Genomic DNA, 26189 nt, shown 5'->3' on the forward strand with positions numbered 1-26189 from the left:
GCCAAACTAACTTTACGCACGTAGAGGGACAGAAGAAGGGCAAGGGCGCGCGGGGGGGAAAAGGCAGAACTGACCATTTTTTTTGCATTGACCAGAGGAAGAAGAAGAAAGGAAGAAAGAAAAGAAGAAGAAGAAAACAAAAAAAATCTCCTCTCTCTCTTGACCACGTCCAGTCACTGTGCGCGGTCACTGCTGGCACTGGAGGCGCACGTTGCACTTGCACGGGAGAGTGGATGGAGAGCCGCTGAGGCGCGCAATTATAGACGGACTTCTATTTGAGTGTTGCCATGGAAGTGTGGGTCCGACGCGGGGAAACGTGCGGACTGCGAGGGGCACAAAACGACTCTTAAGTGTACCCCACCCCCCACCCCAAAAAATAATAATAATCCTCAAGCCGGTGTCCCACATCCGAGCTGGGATCATGCCTGATTCATCCGCTCTGCGCCGCACTGGACTTCACTGACCGCGGCTCTTGTCTGAAATGTGCACTATTTCTTCACTTGCATCTCAACTCGCTTTGGTTTCTCAACTTTCTTACACGGTGAGTGCACTGACTTTTACCGATCTCCTCACGCAAATGAGCTGCAACTTTGTGGGTCGACTGTAGTAATACTAATAATAACGGGGAACATTCGGAAATGAGCTGTTAAGTGGCCCACGTTGCATTGTAAACGACCGCATTCTCACTAAATGCAATTAAATCCAGATTTACATTGATGTTAGGCGTGTTTGTAGTCTTTTAAAATTACTCCACCGGCAGCGTTGCTAATTGAAAAATTGTTAATCAAAACATAACCAGATGTGGATTGATACGTGCTACTGCCGACTTTGGATGAATGGAAACTATTAAAAATCGTGTGAATGTGGCTTGCGAGGGAGAAATCCAACATCGTATTGACGTGATTTGAACCAGAACACGCGAAGGGGCCAATTAACTGTTCCTTTTTTAAGAACTTTACTGGGCGCTTTTGGAGTTTTTAAATGCACCGCTCGCTCCTCAACACAGGAATCCACACTGGAATGACTGGAGACGCGATTTAGTCCTTTATTATAGCAGCTCGGGCACTTAAAGTTGAAGCTGGGGGGCACACGCCGGTCTTTACGCGCAGAGAAAATGAAACAGTCGCGTAAAAGTGCAAAGTGCAAGAAAATTTGATAATTTTACTCGACATTTATTATTCACGTCTGGCACTTCCAAAAAGCATCTGCAGCAGCAAAGGCAACGCACGCACAAGTAGAGGCTTTTACGCACCAGCCGCGCTTTACGGGACTGCGCGCGTCCTCGGCTCCCTCTGACTCCGGCGGGGTTCAGCTCAAACAGGTTTGCATTGCGCTGAACCTCCCCCCCTCGTGCCTTTTGTTACATTGGAAAGATTATTCTCCATTGAGGAATAATTCTGGGTGCCCATGATCACGTACACTATAAGAAGACTATTTAAACTAAGAGAAACGAGGAGCTTTTATTTCCCTTCAATATACATAACAAAGCATGTATTCACCTAAGCCCCTATTGGCATCTATTAAACAGCCCCTTGAAATTTAAAGCATGTAGTGAGTGTAAGAATTGTGGTATCAGGATCCTCTTGCTAAATTAAGCTACCATTTTATTTTGGGGCTAATCTGAGTTTTATTTGGGCATGTAAGACGTTTCGAATGAGAGCAAAATTCCTGTTGCAGAGAAGTATTAGCATACGAAAGAGGTCAGAGGACTTGTTCAATGGGAGTCAGTGTATTTGCGACTTGGTTTAAGCCCTGGATAAAGGTCGTGTGAGCTTTTGGGTTTGCTTTCGCTGTGACATCTTGTTTGTGGAGATACAGGGTTTGGCAAAAAAAAAAATGCTCTTCTCTTTTACTGTGAAAAACCTGACATGAAAAACATGCACCTCCAGTGTAAGCAGTAGTCCAATTGTTATAACAGGTGTGGGCGCATTATTGGTTAATACCCACTTTTTAATTAACTACCGAAATACATTTTTTTTTGTCTCTAAAAAGCCATTGCAATTGCAAATACTATTTTTTTGCTTGACTCATTTTAATGGAAGTGCGTCCGGTTTCAAAGCGAACCGAAGCTTCTTGATCTGCCAGAGTACTGAATTTCTTCTCTTTGCTTCATCTCTACAAGCAAATCAATATAGCACAATCCTATACAGAGCTGGAATAGGGGAGATGGAGTGGTGTGCGGCGTACATGTATCACTCCATTCTCAACTCTTCATATCACACTCTGGCAGCACATGGCACTCTTAAGATAGTGAGTGTGAATGACTGAGAAGGTGTGAACACATCAAAATTTGCGATATTACCCACTGTTGCTTCGTATTTCCCTCTTCCAGCAGGAGCTTGTGCACAGACTAGACAACACAGCATGATCGTTAATTAGCCCATTTTAAATAATACCAAACCGCTACTACATTTTCTTTTGTGTGGAGCTGCTGTGGCCGCGTAGTGCCATGTTGCAAGCTGTATTGTGGTGCCACGGGCTCCGATAGCAGCCTGTTGTCTTTGTCTTGAGCGGCGATTCCATATGACTGGTGTAAAGGTTGTGCTGTGACTGAAAGGATTGTTTGAGCCTGTAGTGACCCAAACGGAGGGCTGTGTTGTGCTTTCTTTCTCTGAGTCGTACTTGTCTTTGTGGGATCAATATGTAATTCATACACTACTGTGCTAGCATATTCACGGCTAGTGATAGGCGTGTGTATGGGCGAGGAAGTGGGATTGCACTGTACTGTGAAGGCGATTCAATTTACATTCCATAGCTTATTTACCGTGTAAATTGTTTCTTGTTGTTTTCGGATGTAATCTATTCTGTCGCTAAAGCAGCAGCATGGAGCCATACTGTGCAGATAAGTGCACACTGTTTAAGGGACTAAACAAGGCTGTAAAATAAGTGAGGGTACATTTTACGTAGGCTGACATGCAGGCAGTGGTGGTCCACAATACGTGCTCTTTCATGACTCGTTTTATTTTACAATTAGTGATGACCAAAAAAAAAAAAGAAAGAAGAAACTGTACATGGTGTGTTTTCTTCCCTTCCATTTTGTAGAACATTTGTTTCCACTTGCCAAAGGCCCCTGGTGCAGCAGGGGATTCGGTGCCCCTGAAATGGCAGGTGAAACTTTCTGCTTGCCTAAATAATTTTCGAGGAGCAAATTACACAGCAAGGACACGGGCGGAGGGGAGTAAGGGTCAATTCAAACTCTTGTGACAAGGAACAACATGGATATTAGGCGATGGCTCTCGTGTAGCTCTCTGCAGCGTTTAAGTGGCAGCTCCACTGAGCTTATCTGGCATCTCTTTTCCATTGCCTCATTCAATTCATTTGCCTCTAAAAAAGGCCATGAGAAAAGCAAGTGCAAAGTGCAGAACTTGGTTGTAAAAAGTGCTGGGCCTGATTATAAAATAACTTGCTGTGTAACATGTTAACCTGGTTTCCGATTGCATCTTCCGTATTTACGTCACACACTGAGTGTGTCCTACATGGGGTGAGCATATTCTGCTAATGAAAACATACACTGAAAAAATAGAGACCAAAATTATTTTCTGGCATTTTATTTTAATTACAAAAAATATGTACATATTTCCCTTTGAGAACTTATATTTGCACACATTTATACACATGCTTTGTGTCGCGACTCCAATGCTTTTCAAATGTAATTTAAACTATAGGCACACACTCGCACATCGACCCCGCCTTTGGTTGCCCTATACATGAGCATGTCTTGTTCTTATCTGTGCACAGCTGCAACACTGGTAGAAAATACTCAATTTGTGTGTGACAGAGGAGAACCTGGAGGAGAGGCGGTGAGCAAACTGCAGTTATTGCGGCTATGCCATAGCAGGGAGAGCGAGGCCTGTCTCGTGCACACAGGCAGCATGCACAAGAAGGGGGGATCTGCGTACGTCTGCCAGGGGAAGCACTCGCGTCTCGGCTGGATTATAGGAGCGCGCTGCACATTCACACTTAAAAGCCCCTTCTCTAACAAGGCAGGCCGGTTATTTAGGCATGGTGTGGGCAAACATGCCACAGTGATATGTCCCATCATACAGGGGCAGAAAGGATATTTCATTTAAAACATATTTTAAACTGTGTATCCTATTTGTGTATTGAGCATTAATACAGGAAATAGGCTGTGAATGTTGTTTTGGCTTTGACGATTAACATTTTAATGTTGAGTTTATCGTTTAAAGTTTGAAGGGGGAAAAAGTGCAAACTTTCTGCACTTTTCTATACATTTTGTATTAACTTTTCAATGGCATTTCACATTTGTTCGATAATTAAACCTCAACTATGTTTAAAGACACGGTTTAACACATTTCTGTTGGAGTGACATATCGCCTGACAAAAATGTCAACATATACATTTCTATCACTATAGCTCACCTTTAATGTATAATTTCAGACATTTTATAGTAATTTAATGCGTTTAATTCTTCAAGTGTAGCTCCATTTGTACAATAAATGTAAGATGATGTACAACGTATAAAATTATACAACCCATTATTAGCGGCCACAGACACACTTCGTAAACTTAGTGTCAAAACACGAGAGACAACGACATTAATCTGATTCCACTTGAAAATCTATCATATGCTTTCCATATGACACATTCTGTATATTCTGGGCTAATTATCCTCTGAGTTCCTTTGGCTTGGTGCATCCCTGTAACTGCCGTTCTATTGTACAGTATTTAGTTGGGAGTGTGAAAGCTTTGTTCTTGCAAGACCGCTGCCAAGTCAGATGGAGTTGAGCGTCTGGTCTGGGACTTTCAGAGGAATATCACAGGCATGGGAAGTCGCTAAAAAACCAAGCTAATCAACAAAATAATTGTCTGTTGAATCGCTGGCATTCCGGAGACATCAAACACGGGCGCGGTTTGAAAAAACAATCAAATTATCTCTTAATGATTGTTCACGCTGACAGACTTTGACTTTGGGGTTTTGTGTGACAGAGATCTGGCCGAAGCAAGTTTGTGGCGGTGCGTAAAGCTGCTGTAGATTGTGCTCATTTACATACGTATCCATCATCACCTGTAATGAAAACAATTTACGAGACTATGTGGGTTTTGGCACAGAAACAGAGGAGTGTATTAGTCTATTAATTTCCTGCAGTGACTCCTGGATCACACTGCTTTTTATCTGAGTTCTAACCTCCGTGTGTGGTCTTCCAAAAAATGTTTCCTAAAGTTTTTGAGACCCTATGTGTTCCCTCTCCTCGTCTGCCCCCTCCTCCCCCCCTCTCGCTCCCCTCTCTGCGTAGATAATGTCTCTGCAAATGATTTAACTGCCCTCGTCGAAGCTCCTTCCAGTAATTGTACAAGAGACTCGGTGCTTTACAGGAAAACAATAGTGGTATTATCAGATCTCTAGCACTCCAGAGGAATTGTGCTAAAACACCGCGGAGTGTGGACACTTTGATGGGCTGTGAGAAACGGAAGAAAAACAGGTTTGCTTTCTGAGACTTTGCGGAGTGACTTTTGGCTCATAGCGTTGCATGCCGGACCGCTTTGCATGTCTGTTTACGTTGTGCATAGGGGTTGAGCAGTTTTTTTTGAGAGCATGTGCAAAAAAATCCCCCAGAAAACCTCAGTAATTACCGCAAATTGTGTTTTGACAACAGTGAAATCGCTTGTAGCAATGATGATTAAACTCGCCTGAAAATGGCTTTAAAACTATAACATTTGGAACTCATTGCGATACGTCGGTAGAATATTTGACAATGATATTTGGCTGAATGTCTTTTTCTCCTTGTTTGATACTAGGCCTGCCACAAATGAGTTTGTATCGACTTCCATAAAATCATAGCTGGAACAATATATTTTGGAACCCAATATTTATCGCGTGTTCCTTTTCTCTGCACTGGTGGGGAAAGTTGTGTTATTTTTGTTGTACGTTTATTGTGATATTTTCTGTAGCTATAAATTGCACTTAAAAAAAAAAAAAAAAATACATTGTTATAATGACAGGCCTATTTGGTACCGGATTGTTGGTGTGAGTGCCCTTGTAAGAGTAGTTCCTGACAGAGATGCGTTGTTTCCGTGGTCCACTAAAGCTGAGCATGTGTGGAGTGTGGACCTCATCTCAACTACAGTGCGGGGCTAGTCTTGGCATCGTCACGGTGACCGTCACTGCTGCACCTGCTGCTGCCGGCTCTGTACACGAGCCCCCTCCGCAGCCCATGGAAGCGCATCACTCTTGTGCTCGCGACAAGCCACAGGCAACGTTTGGCGCGCGGGTCAACTGCACAAGAGCTGCCTGGGAAAACTTCTCGGAAATGTCAGATAGACGGAGATGTTAAAAATGTTGGTCTGTAAGGCTCGGTGTAATTTTGAAGGTCACTAGCTCAGCAGACACCTTTAGATGCTGTGGCTGTGATGTTTGAAGTTGGTAATGCCGGTGCAGTTTAGGTGAACATATTCATCAATCCTTTTCATGTCTGTGGGTAAAATGTCTGTAGAATTGTTTTACGGAAAGCAATAGTTCACGTCTCACCTGTTCAGATCTGGGAAAGTGGTTTATTTTAATGCAATTATTTCAGGAAACATACAAGGCCAAATCCTGCTCGTGAAAAGTGCTGGGCAGAGGTGTATTTGTTGTAGGAATCCAGACAGCGTGGATTAATGCACAGGGCAGATTGAGCGACAGTGGCCACTGACTCTCCGCACAGCTCTGATTGTACAGCTGTGCCAGGCCTGGCAGTCGCTACCGCCTTTTGGATCCAACTCCTCCTCCACTCCTGTGAGTGGAGTTAAGGAATGAGCATTTTAAATACTGCTCATAAGTCACTTTGTTTGCCAGAAACATGTCAAATTATTCACTTGTATATGACAAAAATCCAAATGCTGAAAATCATCACATTCTACCGCCATTTTTCATTTATACCGAAGATATTCATTATTTTATCCCTAAAGAATGGAGGAATTCAGCACTTCTCATTTGGGTTTTGGTCACTTTTACACTTCCTCAGATTGAACTTGAACCACAAAGCTGCAGGTTTCTCTCTGTCTCAGTCTCCTGCTGTATTCTTCTCCATTGGTGTGGCCTGTTCCTGTTCTAACCCTTTTTAGATTGTCTTCAGACATTTGTGTATCACCCTATTTTTTACTTTAAAAAATAGTTTTTGGTAATTTTATGATAGAAATTATGGATCTGCTGAATAGCTCATCAGTTATAAATACTTTTGTTTATCTATGAAAAAAAATCCTTTGAAATCAAATGATTTAGTGAGGACCTTGTAATTATTGTTAATTTTGTTTGGGGTTTGGCTCTCATAAACCTCCCCTAAAACCAGTAATTGCATTTGAATTGCAAAATATAAAATTCGATTTTTTTTTTAAAATTACACCAAACTCATCGTATTAGAATATTTTTTTATTCATAAAAAGTTGAACTTGCATTTATATAACTATTTAAAGACTGTATTTTCATTGAGAAAATTAGCAGAATTCAGTGTAACATGAGTGTGTCTTTTACACATCAATCAATGATACATCGTCATAGGGTGAAATGACAGATAAAAGAACAGTGAGAAACAGGCGTGGCTTCTGGAGCACAGCTTCCATACCGGGCCGTACATTTCATCTTCAGCCTCAGCTGCAGCAGCTCTGCTTGTGTAGTGGCTGTTCGGTGGTCGCTGATGGAAGTGTGGACACAGAAAGTGGAGAGAGAGCTGTCAAAAAGGACAAAAGCTGTAAAAAGTTGGACCCAGTGGAATTTTGGTCATCAAGCCTGAGCTGATTACTTCTGGGTCTGGACTGAAGGGACACGATGTGACTCCCACAACTGTGACAATTTCAAACCCAAGAGCTCAAAACTGCAGCTTCAAAACTGTTCAGGAGGGAATACAGGCTAAATCTGCTTTTCAATATGTGGTTTACATGTTATGAAGTAATCTGCTCTTACAATGTACGCTTTACCTCTTTTTTACGAATCCATTTTGTGAAATATACAGTTCAGAACACCAACATGAGGGTGGGACCCAAAAAAAGGGAAAATAAAATAATACAAATAAATGCAAATAATAATAATAATAATCAAAGAAAATTCAAACAATATAAAGAAAAAATAAATAAATGTAAAAAGAAACCCTGGCATTGTTCACTCACCCGAAATGACCCTTAGCGCCCACAACTTTCTGCCTTTTATTTTGATCCTTTCTGATTTTTAAAAGACAATTTGTGTCAAGTTTGACGTTTTGCCAATGTAGATATTTTGTGTGCAGGCCATGTGTGTAATGGAGCTTTCACAATCCAATTCATACAACTAGGGCATGCGGTAATAGCCCCAGACAAGTACTAATTAACACAGCGGATGAGTCGTAAAAAAATAAATAAGTTGACAGACGAAAACATCTCCGCATGACCGAAGATACACCGCCAGTTTCTGTTAGTATGCCTATTTTTCTTCATTTTCTAATATCCAGCCGTAAGATTTTGTTGGTCCAAAACCATATCACAGCTCGGCAAAAGTAATAACACCATCAGTGTAATTGATAGTCTAATTAGCCGCATATTACATATATTTTGTCTGTTTTTTTTACCACATACTAATTAAAACTGTCTTATTTGCTCTTCATAATTTCACCGTAGCCATCAAAACGGAACATGATACGTCCTGTACAAAAGCGCTTGTTGAATTTCAAGTCCTTCCATTCCCGGGTTACGCCAGGACAATATTCATCACGTTTTCTCCTCCGCTTTGTTTCTCACTTTAGCCCCGTCTTGTTGCTCCTCACTGGAAAAAAAAAAACCTAAATAGCACACGTCCTTGTCAGAGCAAAGCCTTTACTTCGCACTCACTTCTTATTCATCGCCAGTCGCTTACTTTTCTCATTATCTTTCATATCGTAGCAGTCGCAATTACACTTTGGCGGGTTTGTGGAGGGGGGAAACGACCGCTTTACACATGCGCCAGTTCAAAAGTGTGACCTGTAAGTCTACACACTTTCAGCTCAGGAGTGAACAAAATTGGTCAACCTTTTCCGGGTTTGTTTGGGAATTTTGAATCCCTTTGGTATTCAAAACAGGGGCCCCCATAACAGCGAGATAATTTACCGGCCAATGTTTTATCGCAGACAGTTTTGACAGTTGCTCCTATCTGCGCCTCTCCTTGTGTTTTTCTTTTTTTTTTTTTAGATTATTTGACTTTGGTCCAGGGACAAGGAGAGAGAGGAAGAGAAAAGCTAGCCCGATTTCCCCCCCTGCCTGACTCTCCTTCCTTTTGTTATCGCCAAAGAGCAAACACATATTAAACATACACAAGGTGGCGGCGCAGCGATTGCCCTATCTGCCGTCCTGCCGTGGGTGGCCGGGGACGATAACGTAAGCCACCTGAACCATTTCCATATTTTTTAATCATCGGCAGAATGCTGGACACATTCTTGTTAAATAATACTTTTGTGGAGGAAGACGTTTGCCAAATAAGTGCCATTGTTTTTGCCGTCTTTGCAACCAGAGCCGAACTCCCCGGGTTTTTGGGCTGTGTGTTCGCAGCATCGGGCAGTGCATTGTGTCTGACCGAGTTTACATTTGGACTGTCAAAAATGTAAAGCCATAACCGCATTCTAATCAAAATGAAAATTGGTGAAGCTTGGGTCGTCAAAAGCATTGAAAATCAAACAGTGATCGATAATAAAAGTAGTATCGGAAGTAGATACTCGTGTTGATTAAAAAAGCAGTAGTGACTAGGACCACATAAAGTGCTATTATATCGTGTTGAAAATGTGTAAAAAATAAATAAATGTTATGATTGTGGTATCAAAATTGGTGTCAAGTACTGTACCAGGCCCATAACTTAGTGTCATACTTTTGTGTTTGGTGACAACGTTAATACACACATAACAGAATGACGTTGAAGTGGTTTATTTTTTAAATTTAATTGTCATTCTGGTGTCAACATTGTTTTTTAGACTTTTCTTTTGAATCAAAGTCAAGTTTAAAATGTTAATATTGTGACAACGCTAGGTTATAAATAAATCGTTTGCATCACAACTACAAAATACTAATGCTTTATAATTCTACACCACCTTCTGCATAACATATATTGCTAATAAATCTACATTTCATGATGTATTCTGTTCTTCAGCACATGAAATCTATGTGCCCTTTACATCAGATGCCCATCCATAACCAGCAGCACACAAACACTGTAATCTACCTCTACACTTTGTACAGTAATCTGCCTCTACACGTACATTATACAGTTAAGAGTTGATATTTGTTCTAATAACCATAACCCAAGAGGAAGTACAAGTTTGCAAAATGATCCGCAAAGTTTCGACGCGTTTGCTTCTATCGCTCACTCTCCACGACAGCGAGATCCTACAGCATGTTTAGGTATTAAAGCAAGGGGGGTGGCCCAATCTGAGCTGGTTTGCATCACAATCCCCCACACTGTGCTGATGTTATGCTAATGAACTGTGCGGGGAAGAAGGCGCAGCCCCCAAACTGTCCTCTCTCTTTCACAGTGAGAGGTGTGTGGAACAGTGACACCGAGACCACGCCAGGAAATCTGATACAGCCTCAGCATTAAAAGTGACTTAAATGAGTTTGTTACAGTTGTGTGGTGGATACGTGTGGTGTTAAAAAGCTTGTCCTTTGTAAGACTTGTATCTTGGTGCAGTCATGTGTTGTGTAACGTTGATTATGCTTTATTTTTTTTCCTGTAACACTTTAGAATAATGGATACTATACAGTTGAATTTTGGCAAAATTGCATAAGGAAATGACAGCCCTTTAAGGCAAACACGGTTGTGATTTTGGGTGTTAAAAAAAAAAAATTGAATTGTATTGAAAATTGAATTGAGTCACATAGAATTTAACTGATTTTGAATATTTGAATTAGGGTTGTCAAAAGTATAGAAAATCATACTAAGTTTATTGTATACCAAGATACTAAGTGATACTAAATCTAATATCATAACTAGATTTGAGGAAATGTATCAAAATTCATATTAAATCCATCCCGTAGTTGGTATTTTAACAACACTAATATAAATGCAAAAATACAAATACAAAAAAGGGCAAATCTTTCAGAATGTAATAATATTTTGGGTAATTACTGTTTAATTACCTAAAATTTGTCATACAATTTCAAATATCACAAAAATTATCAGACAAAAAGCCAAGCGACCTTCGAACCAGCAGCGTTACCTGTGACGACAGTAGTGCGTGAACGTTTGTGACTGAGCGAGGAGGGTGTGTGTGTGTGTGTGTGTGTGTGCGTGCGGGTGTGTGTGTGTGCGTGCGGGTGTGTGTGTGTGTGTGTGCGGGTGTGTGTGTGTGTGTGTTTGTGTGTGTGTGTGTGTGTGTGCGGGTGTGTGTGTGTGTGTGTGTTTGTGTGTGTGTGTGTGTGCGTGCGGGTGTGTGTGTGTGCGTGCGGGTGTGTGTGTGTGTGTGTGCGGGTGTGTGTGTGTGTGTGTTTGTGTGTGTGTGTGTGTGTGTGTGCGGGTGTGTGTGTGTGTGTGTGTTTGTGTGTGTGTGTGTGTGCGTGCGGGTGTGTGTGTGTGCGTGCGGGTGTGTGTGTGTGTGTGTGCGGGTGTGTGTGTGTGTGTGTTTGTGTGTGTGTGTGTGTGTGTGCGGGTGTGTGTGTGTGTGTGTTTGTGTGTGTGTGTGTGTGCGTGCGGGTGTGTGTGTGTTTGTGTGTGTGTGTGTGCGGGTGTGTGTGTGTTTGTGTGTGTGTGTGTGCGGGTGTGTGTGTGTGTGTGTGTGTGTGTGGTGAGTGGGTGGAATATATATAAAAATGTATGTAATGCATTTGTGGTGACACCAGGAAGAATAGCAACTGGTCTGTCAGGAGCTAATGGGGATTTTAATAAAGTAAACACACTTATGCCCCGCCTTAGCCCCGCCTTAGCCCCGCCTTCGCTCGCTGTAGCTTGACATGCAGCGTCTCCGTCTGACGAAGGCGTCCGTGCCGTCTTATGGATAGGAAACAGACACAACATCACAGGAACAGGAATGTGCCCGGGTAAAGGAGGATACAGTAGTGCCTCTGCAGTAAGGATGAGGTCCTAAATGCTGTTTGCTATTTTGGTCCGTGCTGAGATTATGTGGTCTGTCTTATTTTGGTTGTTTTTTTGCTCTGAGCCACAAAAAGGTTAAAAGCCCCAATTAGTCACTGAGCCAAGGTCACCACATAATGCACAATGCCTCTAATCTGCAAAAAACTTCTCTGTTGAAAAGTTAAAATATCCATAATGCTCCTGAAGTGCACCGCATGTGTTCTCAGCCTTAGAATATTTATAAAAGATTTGTAGAAAGCTTCTTAGTTTAAATGTTCTTCAATAGTGACCTTGAACAAATGTATACATAATGAAAATGCAGCATTAAAGTAAAAGCAAACTGAAGATTTTGAAGCTTTGAGTACCGCATTTAATATGATTTTTTTTTCTTTACTTAAACCTTTTATGTGAAAATTCAGAATATTTGTCAATGTAATTCACAACAAAATTGTAAGAACCTTTAGAGGTTTAGAAGCAATTGTATGTATTTTTATTTGATTTATAGTCCAAAAAACACATTAAAATGTAAAGTACAGTTTTAATCTGGCTGCTTTTGTCACATGAACATTGTCTTTGTCATTTAGAAATTTTAATTTCATAAAGCTGGTCCCAAACTTGAGAAATAGAATATTCAACATTTCTTCACACACATTTCATCCAATTATTTTTTGTGTGTCTTATCTTCATCTCAATAACACGCCCACCTTCCATTACAAAATACTTGGTGAGTGCGTGTCTGAAAAATGACAAAGACGTTTCTTTCGACCGCTCGTTGGGTCACGAAAGCTGCTTTTTGTCGCACCGTCAAATAAACACACACGCAAACTCCAGAGCTCTGACCCCAGCTGAGTCTTGTTTACACCAACTTGTAAATTTTGACATATTTCGTTTCACCCTGTTGCCGTGACAACTGAAACTGTAGATATGTTTATGTTTTGGTTTCCTTCTTTTCATCACATTAGTTTTACATAAAATACTTGCTATTATGACAGTTTGGAGCTGTAAAAAGCGCAACATGTCCGGACTAAATTGGCTATAACAAACTGCCCAGGATAAATAACACATACTCAGTTAATGGTGCCCCTTAATGTTGACGTACCCCCGTAGCGACAACCCTTCAAAGTATTTCTGCGCACATGCTAATTGGTTTGGCTCGGCGAACACGGCGTGGTTTGCGTTGCACACACTGCACGGACGGAATCCCAAGGTGAACAATACCATGTCAAGGACTTCTTGGGTTTTGATTGACAGCCACTATCACCGCGAGATACCCATATAATAGTGAGGCTCGTATTCCTGACCTTTCTATGTATCTTGCTGTATTAATGTCAGCCCATTAATTCTTAAGCGGGGGAACGTTTGGCAAAGACACCGTTTACCAGTCCTGGCTGAATCACTCTTATCGCCGACCGGCCTGAAAGGAATAGTTTTGTGCTATCGGCAAGTGGAAATGACATTTTGAAATTTCATTCGAGATAATCCACTTCACTTCCCCGGTATAACATCAAAATTACAAGTATAAATGTATGGAACCTGTATTAAAACTTTGTTACGGTGGCGAATCATTTGGCTATAATCCATACGGACAGACAGGTGTAGATATCTTTTGCCGTAATAGGATTTGGTTGCACCGCTAACGTGATTATAGCAATATGGATTCAATATATTTTCAGGCGAAGGGCAGTGTATCACTCAGTGCACTGGGAGAGTTTGAAAAATTACTGTAATAAGATTTTTCTTAAATTAACATATTCAAATTTGGACATTCTCCAAGAAGCTGTGATAAAAAAAAATAAAAAATAACAATTCTTTCATGCAGGGAGTTTCCCTACAACACTTCCATTTTAGTTCCCATAAATGTATTGATGAGGCGGAGTGTTCCAAGGTCTCGTGATTGCTTTATTTAGAAGCCATATGTCCGGACCAGTGGGGAGTAGTCTAATCGATTAATTGAGTGCCTCATTAAAATGATAAATGGTGCAAACAGTAAGAGCTTATAACCATGACGGACTGCAGGCTCACGTCACACTCCCAGCTCCATACTTCTGTCTGAAGCGCTCGGGAGTGTCACAATACTAACATTTCAAATATCGATATTGATGTGGATATGGAAGAAAATGCTCGATACTCGATACCAATTTTGATACGACAATCTTTATTTCAACAATGTAATTCCCCTCACAAAATGATACCTCTTTAATAATGGTCTTGTATTAGTTATTATATGTAAATCCATTCTAAAACTATCCAAATGTTAAAATCTGTATATGTGTGATCTCATGTTTATTTTGATACCACTAATCTGCTTTGATTGTTTTTTAAGCCTAGACTATATTAGGAACTACATGCATACTCCATATGGTATCTTTTTACTATAATGTGTAATTAAAAAAAAATTCCCAGTTCCTCAAATAAGCTCCTTAAGTAAAAAAAAAAAAAAAAATCATCACACCATGGTAATTGAGTTTCAAGTTTAGACTGTAAAAATAGAAAGTAACGCTATAGCTGCAAATGCTACAACTAGTCTCACTTTTCAAACTCCTATTACGACCACGGCCAACAGAGTGATTTGTGATCATTTTGTAGTACTTTTTCCTTCCCAGTTCTCAACAAAAGATCCTACAGTTTGTGAAGAGCCTAAATGTATACAGACATTTTTGTAAGTTTTCAACAGTACTTATTTTTGCAGTTGTTTTGCAATCATTCTTTTGTTTTTCTTATCATTATTTTGCAAAAGATTAAGCTTAAACTGTTGCCTTAACAATCCAAGATTAAAAACAACATAAAATAATTATTTCCTAAAGCTTGCACTCTGACCATCCACCTGTTTCCCGAGCCCCTCTGCGACACAAATCTTGTCTCCATTCCTCCTGTCGTCTTGTCTAGCCGTGCTGTTGTGCCGCCGCCGACATGTGCGTGACCTGGTATTCCTCTGTCCGGGGTCAGGGACCGTGTTTGGGGCACCCACAGTCACGGTGTTTAGTCGGGTGTCATTCAGCTCCTCTCTGGGCTTGTGCCGCTCTCAATCTTCCCGTCGGTGGTGAGGTCAGCGTCTGATTCGTCCCTGTCCCATATCTGACTCGGCGGGGGTCTGCGCTCATCCCATCTCAGGCCCAATCTCAGCCCCCCCCCCCCCCTGCTCTGCAAATTTTCAGATTTACGCTTGCAAATTGTACATCTTCAGCACTGTCAAAGCACGGAGCTACAATCTCTTTTGGGAATATATTTCTTCCACGGCTAAGCTTGTGCGTTCTGACACTGAGCTGCGCTTCCCCAGGTAGTTCAGTTTTTCTCTCAAAATGGCGAAGAGAAACATGGATAAGAGGTGGTTTATGCTGTAGTACTGTACGTATGAATTCATGTATGAGGCTCTTGTCCAAAAGCCCAATAGAAACCAAATGTGATTCAATCGCTTCAACAAAGGAATTCTGTTTCACTGCAAAACTACAAATGTCCAAACAACAGGACCAATCAATTTGCATGCCCTGATTCAAGTATAAGCTATAAAACCAAACATTTAGAATCAGAAGTCATTTTATTGACGTTTCTGTTTTATGCGTTTCATAATGATTGTTTACGTTTTTATCTGTTTTGTGATTTTATGCTCTTTTTCCTTTTGTGTAAAGCACATTGCCTTATATAAACTTGTCTTGCTATTGTTAGTGACCAAAATTCAAACAATGCTTCCTTTGGCGATACGGTGCAACGTAAATAAATATAAATTAATGAATAAATAAATATAGTAAAATATAAAGTCTTGACTAAAATAACTCATTGTTTTATATTTGTTTAAGTACGCTATAATTTTTTTAAAGAACAGTTAGTACACATAGTTCATTGAAATACATGTACTCAATTAAGTATTATTATCATTATATTTTCTCAATCAATGAATTGAATGTTTAAATCATCCTTTTTCATTTTGCCAATTGCCTCCTTCGGACTACTATTTACATATATTTAAATTTAATACATAATTTTTAAAAAAGTATAAATATTATTATATATTATATATTTAATATAATATATTAAATAAATAAAGGCCGTCTTGTTGAGATAAACCGACATATCCATTGGCCGATCTAGCGGGCTGATATTTGCTTTTTTGGGTGTCGGCTCTCAGTATCGGCTATAGCACAGGCCGATATTTTGTTCATGCCAAACAACTGCCAGAACAATATACATAAAGCTTTAGTGCAAAGAGGGCACTGCACAAAATGGGACTACACTACTCACTTAGTTTATAATCTAAATCGGCCCAAAAATATGGTCAGAGCTTATTGGCCGTCAGTTTCTCTGGACTCAAAACAATCAGTATTTGCTCACATTTGGCCATGGCAAAAAGACATTCTGGTCGATCTCCACTGTCTTGCCACCGTGTTTTGTCTCCTTAGGCACGCAGCAGGGCTTTACAGTGTTCCATAGATTTACATTTCTGTCTGTGGCCAAACTTCCTCTTCCTGTGCATTCCTGTGATGTTCCATGACAATTAACATCTCTTGTCTTTCCCCAGATTTGTTGAATGCTTCGGGGGCTAATTCACGGGTCAACCAAGTCTCACAAGCTGTCAATCTTTTATTGTTGTGCCTCGCCCTCCCCCCGCGAAGGTTCTCAACCCCCTGTTTCTCGCCCCCTCCCATTCTCTGAGACCTCATTTTTGGAGAATAGGCCTGTTCTTCCATGTTCCTCTTAACAGCCAGGGAGGGACATCTAAAAGCTTTGTCTGAAAGAGTTGTCCATTGTCTTGCATCTGCCGCTTGTTTTCAGCCCCCGCCGCCGCATTCAAATATCCCAACTGTCCTGTTCGATCAAGCCACGTCCCCTTCTGTCTAATAGCCACTTTTCCCCCTTAAAAAAAGTTTGTCTTTTGAGGAGAAGCAACTGGGCGCACACAATTCCAAATTTTCTTCATAAGTGTTGCATAGCACGGTACATATATCAAGCCTGCATATGGTGAAAGCCTTTGGGTGCGTGCCCCTGTGGCTTCTCCATTTCTCCAAGTGCTTAAACATCTGTCTGAACCCACTTTGTATTTAGCCCCAACAGTGTGTTGCCTGTTAAGTTTTTCAGCAATCTGTGCTTAACAATCAGTAAACATAGCCCAGATTTGAGTTGTTTGGTAAAAATAGCCATGAGGCGTGTTGTCAACGCTTTTGTTCGTCATCTGTCTGTCCACAATGAAAATGTAAAAAGTAAACCAATCAAATACTGCTGCTCGAGTATGAGTAAATGTTGCGTGAGTATTTAAAGTGCATGGTTAGTGTTATTAATGCTGCTAGTTGTATATATTTATTTTTATGTGCAATATATTGGTACTGCAAATTATGCCTGTCACAATAACACATTTTAAAGTGCTATTGCAACAGAAAAGTATCAATGATCATATGGATACCACTGAAACCATCCCCCAAAACCAACATTTTCAAAATGTACAATATTGTTTGAAAAAGCTGCTATGAATAAACAGCAGAATAAAAAAAATTACTGCGGCTCAAATCTTATCGTACAACAAAAAGATACAAAAATGTCCCCAGAAATACAAAACAAAAAATGCATTTGCAATAAATATTGAGTCCCAAAAAATATTACTCCAGCTATTATTTGTTGAACAATAAGTCGATTTAATAATTATCTTGACAAGCCTACTGAAAATATCAGGATAACAGGATAATCCCAGTAAATCCTATTTCAAATTAACCATATTGTAAAAGCTGTAATAAATAAAGAGCATTCAAAGCAGTAAATATGAGTTGTATATGTTAATTATTCCAAAAATATGGATGCATAATATATAATATATAACCAAAACATATCAAAAGTGTCCTGTTAAATCTACCATAAACCATAAATCTATGCAATAATTATCAAGACATGCTTATGACTAAAACACGTGCTGTTACAAACCACTCAGCCAACCAGGTGAAAATATGTTGTTTTTAATTGTGTGTTTTGTTGCTATAGCATCCAGGAAATGCAATAAAGTTCATGCAGTTTCACTGACACACACAAAATAAACATAATTCTTTCCATCACCTGAAATATCGTCTGAAATTGATTACAACAAACACTAGGCTTTAGAAAATCCCCCCCTAACCGCACCTAACATTAAGGGTTATTGAAGAACAGAGCCAAGGTGGGATAGGGGGCGGTCTCTGTTTTGCGATGCGCAGAAGAAAGGGGGACCCCCGACTGTGAGCAGAGACCCCGACATGTGTAATGAGCAGCGCGCCAGTCTCCTAGTCTCCCTCCAGCCTGCCTCGGCATGTTAAACACTCACAGCACGATGCCAAATATATTAAAGTATAGCACTGTTATCATCGATTTACACAGAAACCTAGCCCGTGTACCGCTAACTACAACAAGCATTTCATCAAGGCGGGGGGTCGCGGCTGCCTCAGAGCTGCACACGTTTAAATCTTTGAATCTTGACACTTGAGGTGAGCACAAAGCAAAGATGACAGGGGAAGAGAAATAATAATATTGATTCTACACTGCGCACCCAGGCTCCAGATGTATAGTTTGTTGACATATGTAAACAGCAAGAACCGGCATCCAGCCATGACTAAAAACAAATAGAAATGCATTTGGTCGATCTGTGTTTATAGTTGGAATCTTATACACTTTAGAACAAAACTTTTTCATCTTTAATCATCTCTTTTTAAAGCATTTCTTACTATAAACGGTATTCAAAAGTGTTATATCTTTAAAACAGCGTTCACAATTGTATCTTACATTCGATACATGGTATTTCCCACCTCTAGCAGGAATGAATTACAGTGCGTATTACAGGGTTTTAAGATTTTCAAATGTTGACTTTATTTGATGTATTTCTACTCGTTGTAAATATAAATTATAGCTTTACACCAATCAAGGCGCTATTTGTGGAGAAAAGTAGAAAAGTACCGGGCGTGACGTCACACGAGGTACACTCATTCCAGACCAAGGTTTATGCATAAATAACACTAAAGGAATAACTGTTTTGACTTTCTAAACATAAATCAACAAAATAAAGGTGCTCTCATATATTTTCATTTGTCAAATAAAATAAATTGTGACATCAGATGAGTTTTTTCTCAGTGTTTGCAGGGTAATTTTCTAGTGTGATATCATCAATTACAAACAGGAAGTGAATTTTTCTACCTAAAAATGAGCTATTCTGTGATAATAGCAACATTTTAAATATGTAAAACTTAACTGCATTTTAGTTCAATGAGTCGTCCAAACCGTCATAAAGCACTTTCTATTTACTCTTCACTTTACAAAAATGTACTTTACTTTTTATTATTATACGTGCCTTTGTTTTACTCTAATAGTTATTTGATTTAATCCTGGAATTGCACATTGCTTTTCCAAATATTCCGCATGACAAGCTACTTTTGACCACATTTTTTGGTCATTATTATCTACTATAAGCGTACAAAAGGTACAGAAGTCTTTGACTGTGAGTTTACTGTGGTGGTGACAGCCAAGCTCCAAATAAATATGATGATTGATAATGATTGTCTACCAAAAGGTGACATAGAAATAAAAAAACAAATTCAATACAATTCAGAGAGATGTATTTTCATGTATTTGTTTACGTCTTTGGGCTTTACAAAGCAAAACTTAAGTAAAGGAATTGTTCTGCTGTGACAAAGCCCAATGCCCATCTATTGACTGAATAGCGGCTCGCTGCTTCTCAGATCCTATTGTCGCTGCTATCTCTCTGTGTGTGGACAAAACAGCTTATAGTCTGTGTGCACCAAAGATCCTTAAGCCAATGGTACGGATTTATATACAATCTCCTTAAGGTCTCGTCATTCCAAATGAACCTAGATCAAAGCCAGATTTGTCCTGTGCCTGATAAATGTAATTAGGTCCGCAGCCATTGGTCAGCTAAAACAAAAGGCACTGGGATTAGAGTGAACGTTATACACCTCGTTTGTTCTTTCCGAGCTTCCAAACTTTCATCCAGCATTTTATTTAGACACACCTTGGCTTGATGTGCTCTGCTCCTGTTAACCTCTATAAACGCTCTGAAATGAGAGGTCTCAGGTGAGGCATAATGTCACAGGAGATGAGCTGATTATCGCAGGCTTAATTAGAACTATGTTGGTTAATGTGTGCGTTTTGTTAATGGCGAATATTATTAGACGGTGAAGAGACAGAGTTGTGAGGTCCCTCCAGCACGGAAGAGATGGTGTTTTACACAATTCAGGCTTGAATTCAGCGCTTGGCTTTGTAGTTGTAAAACATAGATGATTTGTTTGAACGTCTTTAGCGACGCACAACTAAACCTGTCATGATAATTACTATATTAATTCATCTTTCAATAAATGCTAGATGGAACAATATTGTTTCTTTGCAATAGTGGTGAGATTTTTTCTTTTTTCTTTTGTAATATGAAAGAATTTGCGCTGTATAGGGTTTGAATTAGTCACTTCTATTGCTAATTATCATTTTAGCTCATGCCTTTTAACAACACTGTGCATTTAAGATCATATTTACTGGGATTATCCAGCTTCATAATTATTGTATCAGTGGAACAGAATCATTTTGAGTCGTGAGATTTTCCCTAGCAATATTTTGTGCTTCAAAATGTGTTTTTTCCCCCACTTACATAAGCACAACTACTGGTACTCAAACTTTTAAGCAAAAATAAGAGATATAGTAAATGATTAGTCTCAATTGGTTTAGAAATGCGGACTTGTGTAATGAAAGGGACGCCTTATAATTAAAGTAGGAAGAGGTCGACAAAAGAAAGTGAACAAACATCTAAGGACAATCTGAACCTATTTCTGAATTCTTTTTTGTGCGTGTGTGTGTGTGTGTGCGTGCGCGCGCGTGCGTGTGTGTGTGTGCGTGCGTGCGTGTGCGTGTGTGCGTGCGCGTGTGTGTGTGTGTGTGTGTGCGTGCGTGCGCGTGTGTGTGTGTGCGTGTGTGCGTGTGTGTGTGTGTGTGTGTGCGTGCGTGCGCGTGCGTGCGTGTGTGTGTGCGTGTGTGTGCGTGTGTGTGTGTGTGTGTGTGTGCGTGCGCGTGCGTGCGTGTGTGTGCGTGTGTGTGTGTGTGTGTGTGTGTGTGTGCGTGCGCGTGCGTGCGTGTGTGTGCGTGTGTGTGTGTGTGTGTGTGTGTGCGCGTCAGGTTCCACTATTACAAATGTAGCAGCAACCTCTCCTAGAGAAGCTTACGCAGAAAGCGCGGGCTGGTGGACACAAAAAAATGGAACGTTGTTTTTCAATCTGCTAAAAAGACGAGCAGAAAAACAGTTTCTAATGGGGTCCTATGTGCCTTGTTGCCGGAGCGATGCCTTATCCCATGGTGAATGTGCTAATGGTTCATGGGAGTGAGAGAGCAGAGCTTGGGCCGGCAGTGTAAACACACAGACAAAAGGAAGCCGTTCGGAGTGTGAAACTCATGCCTGAGCCCGCGCAGGTAGGCATTAGGTTTCAGCCGCTCTCTATCGGTGACAGGGAGGAGGCCATTTATGCCTTTGTAGCGGAAAGAGCAAAAACAAACACTCGAAAAACAAACTAGCCCAGGAACAAGTGTGATGAGACAGAAAGAGGATTTAAACTCGAGGAGGTAAAAGTCATTGTGGCGTCTGACTACCGGTGGGTGCAGGGGACGTAGTGGTCACTCAGGAGTTACGTCATGGGAATAAGTCAAAAAGCATCAAAACCGTTCATTTGTTTTTATAGTTTTTGTGCATTGCTAACTATTGCAGGTTAATAAAGTCCTTGGCAGAGGAAGGAAACTAATTTTGTTTTCGAAAAGTTGGTTTTGAAATTATTTAGACAACAAAACCACTGTTCCTTGGGTTGCAAAAGTCACAAATGTTGACAATATGTGCAGTCGTTTAAGCCGTTTAATGAAATGTAGTATTGCGCGTTGAATCATTGATAAGACAACATCAAAAATAGCTCGTGCACAAGCCGCTAATTTTAAGGCATACTTTTTGCCATTGATTTCTGTACATCTGCATAGCTAATGCAAACCCAGACTACAACATGTGGAGAAGCTTTTTGGATAATGCTTGCTAAGCTATTACCGCGGATAATTTTAGCATTTAGTGTTACCGTCAGCTAAATGAACTCTGTGACGTTTTGCAATACGCACAGTTGCCCTGCTGTTCTTGTACTTTCTGAAAAAACCTTTTGCGCTGAAAATAATTGGCTGTATCGATCACATGTTTTGACAAGAAAGTGTTGTTACATGTGAAATCCGTCATTTTCCGCAGGAGGCGTTTGCGGCCCTCTTTAGCACGGACACCAAAATGTAACCTGACACAGCTCTGATAAGGTTAACATCACTTAGCTATGGGTCATGGGAGCTGGACAGGGCGTGCTTTATCTGTTTGACGACGATGCCAGACAAAGCTAGCCCCCCTCTCGCTCTCCCTCTCTTCCCTCATCCCTCGCTCACAGTCAAAACGGTTAGCATGCAGCTCTCATTTATACCGGGATGTCTCTTTGCAGGCAATATTGACCTTCTAAGGTGTTTTCCGGCGGCTCGGCTCCGCTGCGTGTGTCACATCGCCACTACCTATAGCGGCGAGAGTCTTGTGACGAGTGGGGGAATTCCTGCGTCTAAAAGAAAGGATGTTTTTTCTGTCTGCTCTCCAGGTGAAAGGGGTCAATGATGAGCATCGCAGAGAAGGCCTGGCTCGGACTTCTTTAATCTCCAACCTGTGAGCACAAACCCTGTCCCCGGACCGCCGGCGCCATGGCATGCGCCCTGTGGAAGTTACCCACCTTCTGCTGGTTTATCCTCACCGTAGCTCAAGTCCACTCTGCAGAAGGTAAGTCAAACTGTTCACCTCTCTGTTTCTCTCGCGAATGTTTAATTAAGACTTAATTTGGGTTGATTTGCTGCATACTTTTAGATTCCAGTCACCTTATTATGATACCGTTAATTTGCGCTGTAGTTTGCATATCTGTCCCGACTATATCGACTTATCGCTCAGTAGTTCAAAGACTATTTTGGTGCTCAGTATTTATCGTGTACATTTGTCAGGAACGTTTTCTTTGTAGTAAGATTAGATTTATGCTGAAAAGATTGAAACAAAATAAACTTATATTTGACAATAACCATTCTGATCATGTAGCTCATTTTTAAATCAAACTGTACATTAAGATTAGGGTTATATGGTCGATTCTATATGATCGTTTACCATGATATTATTTGAAGCCACATGTCATACTTCAATATTTGTTATCGTGAAAGTCTTTGAAGTTAATGAATGAAATACAGTTACGATGATCCTAATTCTCACGTAACATTGCCTTTAACTACCGATTGCCATATATATACAGAACTTTACATGCGACTGGATTATGTACACATCTTAAAATATATTCTCGTCGTAGCGGCAGCCAGTGCTGATTATGTGTGCTAGAACATGTTGCTTGAATTGGCTTATTTTAAAACATACCATATCTTAGTTTCAAATCAAAAACTGTCCTCTCGAGTACAAGTGTGTGTGTGTGTGTGTGTGTGTGTGTTGTTGTTGTGCTGCTCTGAGGACCGATGGGGGATAATCTGGCGTGCTTTCATTAGTTGGTAAATTGTGATTTGTCTGAGATTTTCTGCTTGAATGCATAAGTTGTTCCCAGTGGCATCAGAGCTGGATCCATTTGTAAGATCCCTTCTTCCTAAATGTCCTGTCTCGTGGCAAGATCTCACTGAGTCAACACCTCCAAAAGGACTAAAGCTTGTTTTAATCATAGCGCATTTGCCGTACATCTAATCACTCTCGGCTGTATCATAATAATCATTTGTAGGCTATAACTACACTATCCAGAGCTCATTCCCGTTTAATGAGAGAAATAGCAGGCCATTACTACAGATATTGAATGACTGAGTTAAAAACCTGTAACTGAGGAAGACAGGCGCCATCCGATTTCTGTTCTCTTCTACCTTTTTGTTGATTTTCAAATATCGCTCTAATGTAGGGGTATTGATTCAGGTTAGGATAATGATTCAACCGAGATTCTTAATTTACACGGCAATCTGCCTTGATATACAATATTGCTCCTGTCATTTAGCTAAGGCTGGAAATTGATCATAAAAAGCGTGAAATTTGAACCCTAAGACGCATCAAAATGAAAAATGCATTTGTATTATTGTGTATTTTGCTGTTGTGGCGTGGTGCCATGCTAAAGCTTGAACAAATAGGACAAAATTGACAAGCACACTGAGCTTGTATTGACTTTAGCTTTACCAGGCAATACACAGAAATCAATTGGCAGTAGTCAGTGAGCGATGGTGTCATTAAACTCCCACTGGGCACACTGGGTTGACTCTGCCAAAGGACTGGAGCAGGGCAAGCCATTTTTTCTTTGGATTTGAAAAGTATAGGAATTAGAATCTGTCAGTGTCACTCAGAAAAGAGTATGCCAGGTCCGTCCAAACCTGCATAAATGGACAATCAAATCTATAATATTGACACGCATAAAAGGAAGCTTCATTTCATCGCATTTTGACAATATTTTGGACAAAAACTATTTATCATGTACTTTCAACCCGCCTCTTCCCATTTTCATGTTTTCTGCTGCCGGGATCAGCCCAGACACTGTTCATCACAAACAATATCCCATGTTAACATGCTTCATTAAACGGCATTTACTGCTAATATCTTTTTAATGCATTTTTATAATTAAATTAAATGGGTTACTGGAATGCCATGAGTGGTTTATTCAATGGCCCTACCTTCTATTTTTGTTTCTGAGTCTCAGCCAAGATCGATTTTGTCTCGCAGGGTTAGTTTCTCTGTTGACCTAAACTATCAATACATTAGTGATTTCCTGCATATTACTTTCTGCAGCAATCCCCTCCTAATTTGCTCCAGATCATCCAGGTATACCGAATATATGCCAGTTTAAATAAGTCCTTTTTGGGAACTATTGTGCTTCTCTTGTCCGTTTTAAAATAATTAGCTTCTGTCACGTTTATGTCTCCCGCCTGCTAAATCAATGTTCTTCTGTGGTAAGGTTGTCAAAAAAAACAAAAACACATCCAGATGCGAGTCATTAGGGATGGAGGTATTGACTGATTTCCACCAATCCACAAACTTGGGTTATTTTTTAACACAATCAATTTAGGAGATGTTTTTTACCTTGTTGACATGTTTTGGCTGCAACTGCGAACTATCTTCAGAACTGTCACCGGCAGTCTGTCTTGGAACTGTCTTGGCTAATTACTGACCACACCTCTAGATTATTATTTGTAGATTAGTTTAAGAAATTAAAGTTTTTGGAGTAAAGATTTCCTTGTCTTTTTGAACAGACTTATGAGTCAAAGTAGAAAACGAAGAGCAATTGTTCTAAAATATGTCCGTATGTTTACACAATCATACAACACATTATTTTCCACATTCAATATTATTATTTTGGAAAAATGAAGCTGGCCCGTTAAAATCTAAATCTGTGTCTGCAAATATTAGTTATTGGCCACAGCAGCAAGACAAATATCGGTAATCGGTATCAGCTCAAAATAAATAAATAAATCAGACCATTCCTACTAATCGTTATTAATAAAACTGAAATAGATAACTGTCAATACCCTTTATATGGTCTTTATCTAGATTTGAAAAATACTTTTTTATTATGATTGCTGTATTGAAATTCATATCGAGCCATTTCTTCAGTATTGACATTTTAGTGTCACCGCCACGATACTTTTCTGTGGTTGTGTTACATTGTGCGCTGTCCCTAGTCTTTATTTTGTGTTCACTGTGAGGCTTTTGCACCAGCCTGTATTAAGCGTTCGGCATATCAGTTTGACCATCACATACTTGTTGAATCATTTACAGCAGCTAAGGCGGGTCACAGACAGCAGCCACACCTTTGTCTGGCTCTAATGATGGTACTTTCCGTCTAACTGCTTTGAAACTATTTACTTTAAGCAGGTGTTTCCCTTTGGCGTTTGGAGGGCTTGGTTCTGCAGGTCTGCCATATGTCCCATTGTCCATTCGGTCACCATAGCAACCTGGCTGAAAATGACGTGAAGATGTAATTTGTAAAGTAATTTATTTTAGCCAGGAACACAGATTTGTCCGGTGCAACACATGATTAAATTGGCTCACATGTCTTCCAAAATAATTTAGTCAAGTCTGGCCCGGTTGAAAGGATTTGTCTGTATCAGAATAACAATTCGCACCTAGCACCCTTCAAAGGGTTTCTCCACGGTGTGTGTGTTCATTGTGATGAGACCAACG

At 40.3% G+C, this 26189-nt stretch overlaps 1 protein-coding gene across 43 annotated transcripts in view; it reads left to right on the forward strand.

The window, feature by feature from the left end:
* Positions 1-233: 233 nt before the first annotated feature.
* The window catches only part of adgrl2a (adhesion G protein-coupled receptor L2a), a 118094-nt gene continuing 92138 nt past the window's right edge, over positions 234-26189 (forward strand). For 20 of the 43 annotated variants that reach the window (XM_072438958.1, XM_072438960.1, XM_072438975.1 and 17 more), the window contains exons 1-2: positions 243-541; positions 22597-22772. In XM_072438958.1, the coding sequence (XP_072295059.1) occupies positions 22697-22772 (76 nt within the window). In that variant the 5' untranslated portion in view covers positions 243-541; positions 22597-22696. Of the gene's footprint in view, positions 542-22596; positions 22773-26189 lie in introns of all 43 variants that reach the window. The other 23 variants (XM_072438970.1, XM_072438974.1, XM_072438986.1 and 20 more) reach the window with 4 other exon arrangements.

Source organism: Eucyclogobius newberryi, unplaced genomic scaffold (genome assembly GCF_026437365.1).
Source record: "Eucyclogobius newberryi isolate DKJ021-1_F unplaced genomic scaffold, fEucNew1.0.hap1 SCAF_9, whole genome shotgun sequence".
In the NCBI taxonomy this organism is placed as follows: Eukaryota; Metazoa; Chordata; class Actinopteri; order Gobiiformes; family Gobiidae; genus Eucyclogobius; species Eucyclogobius newberryi.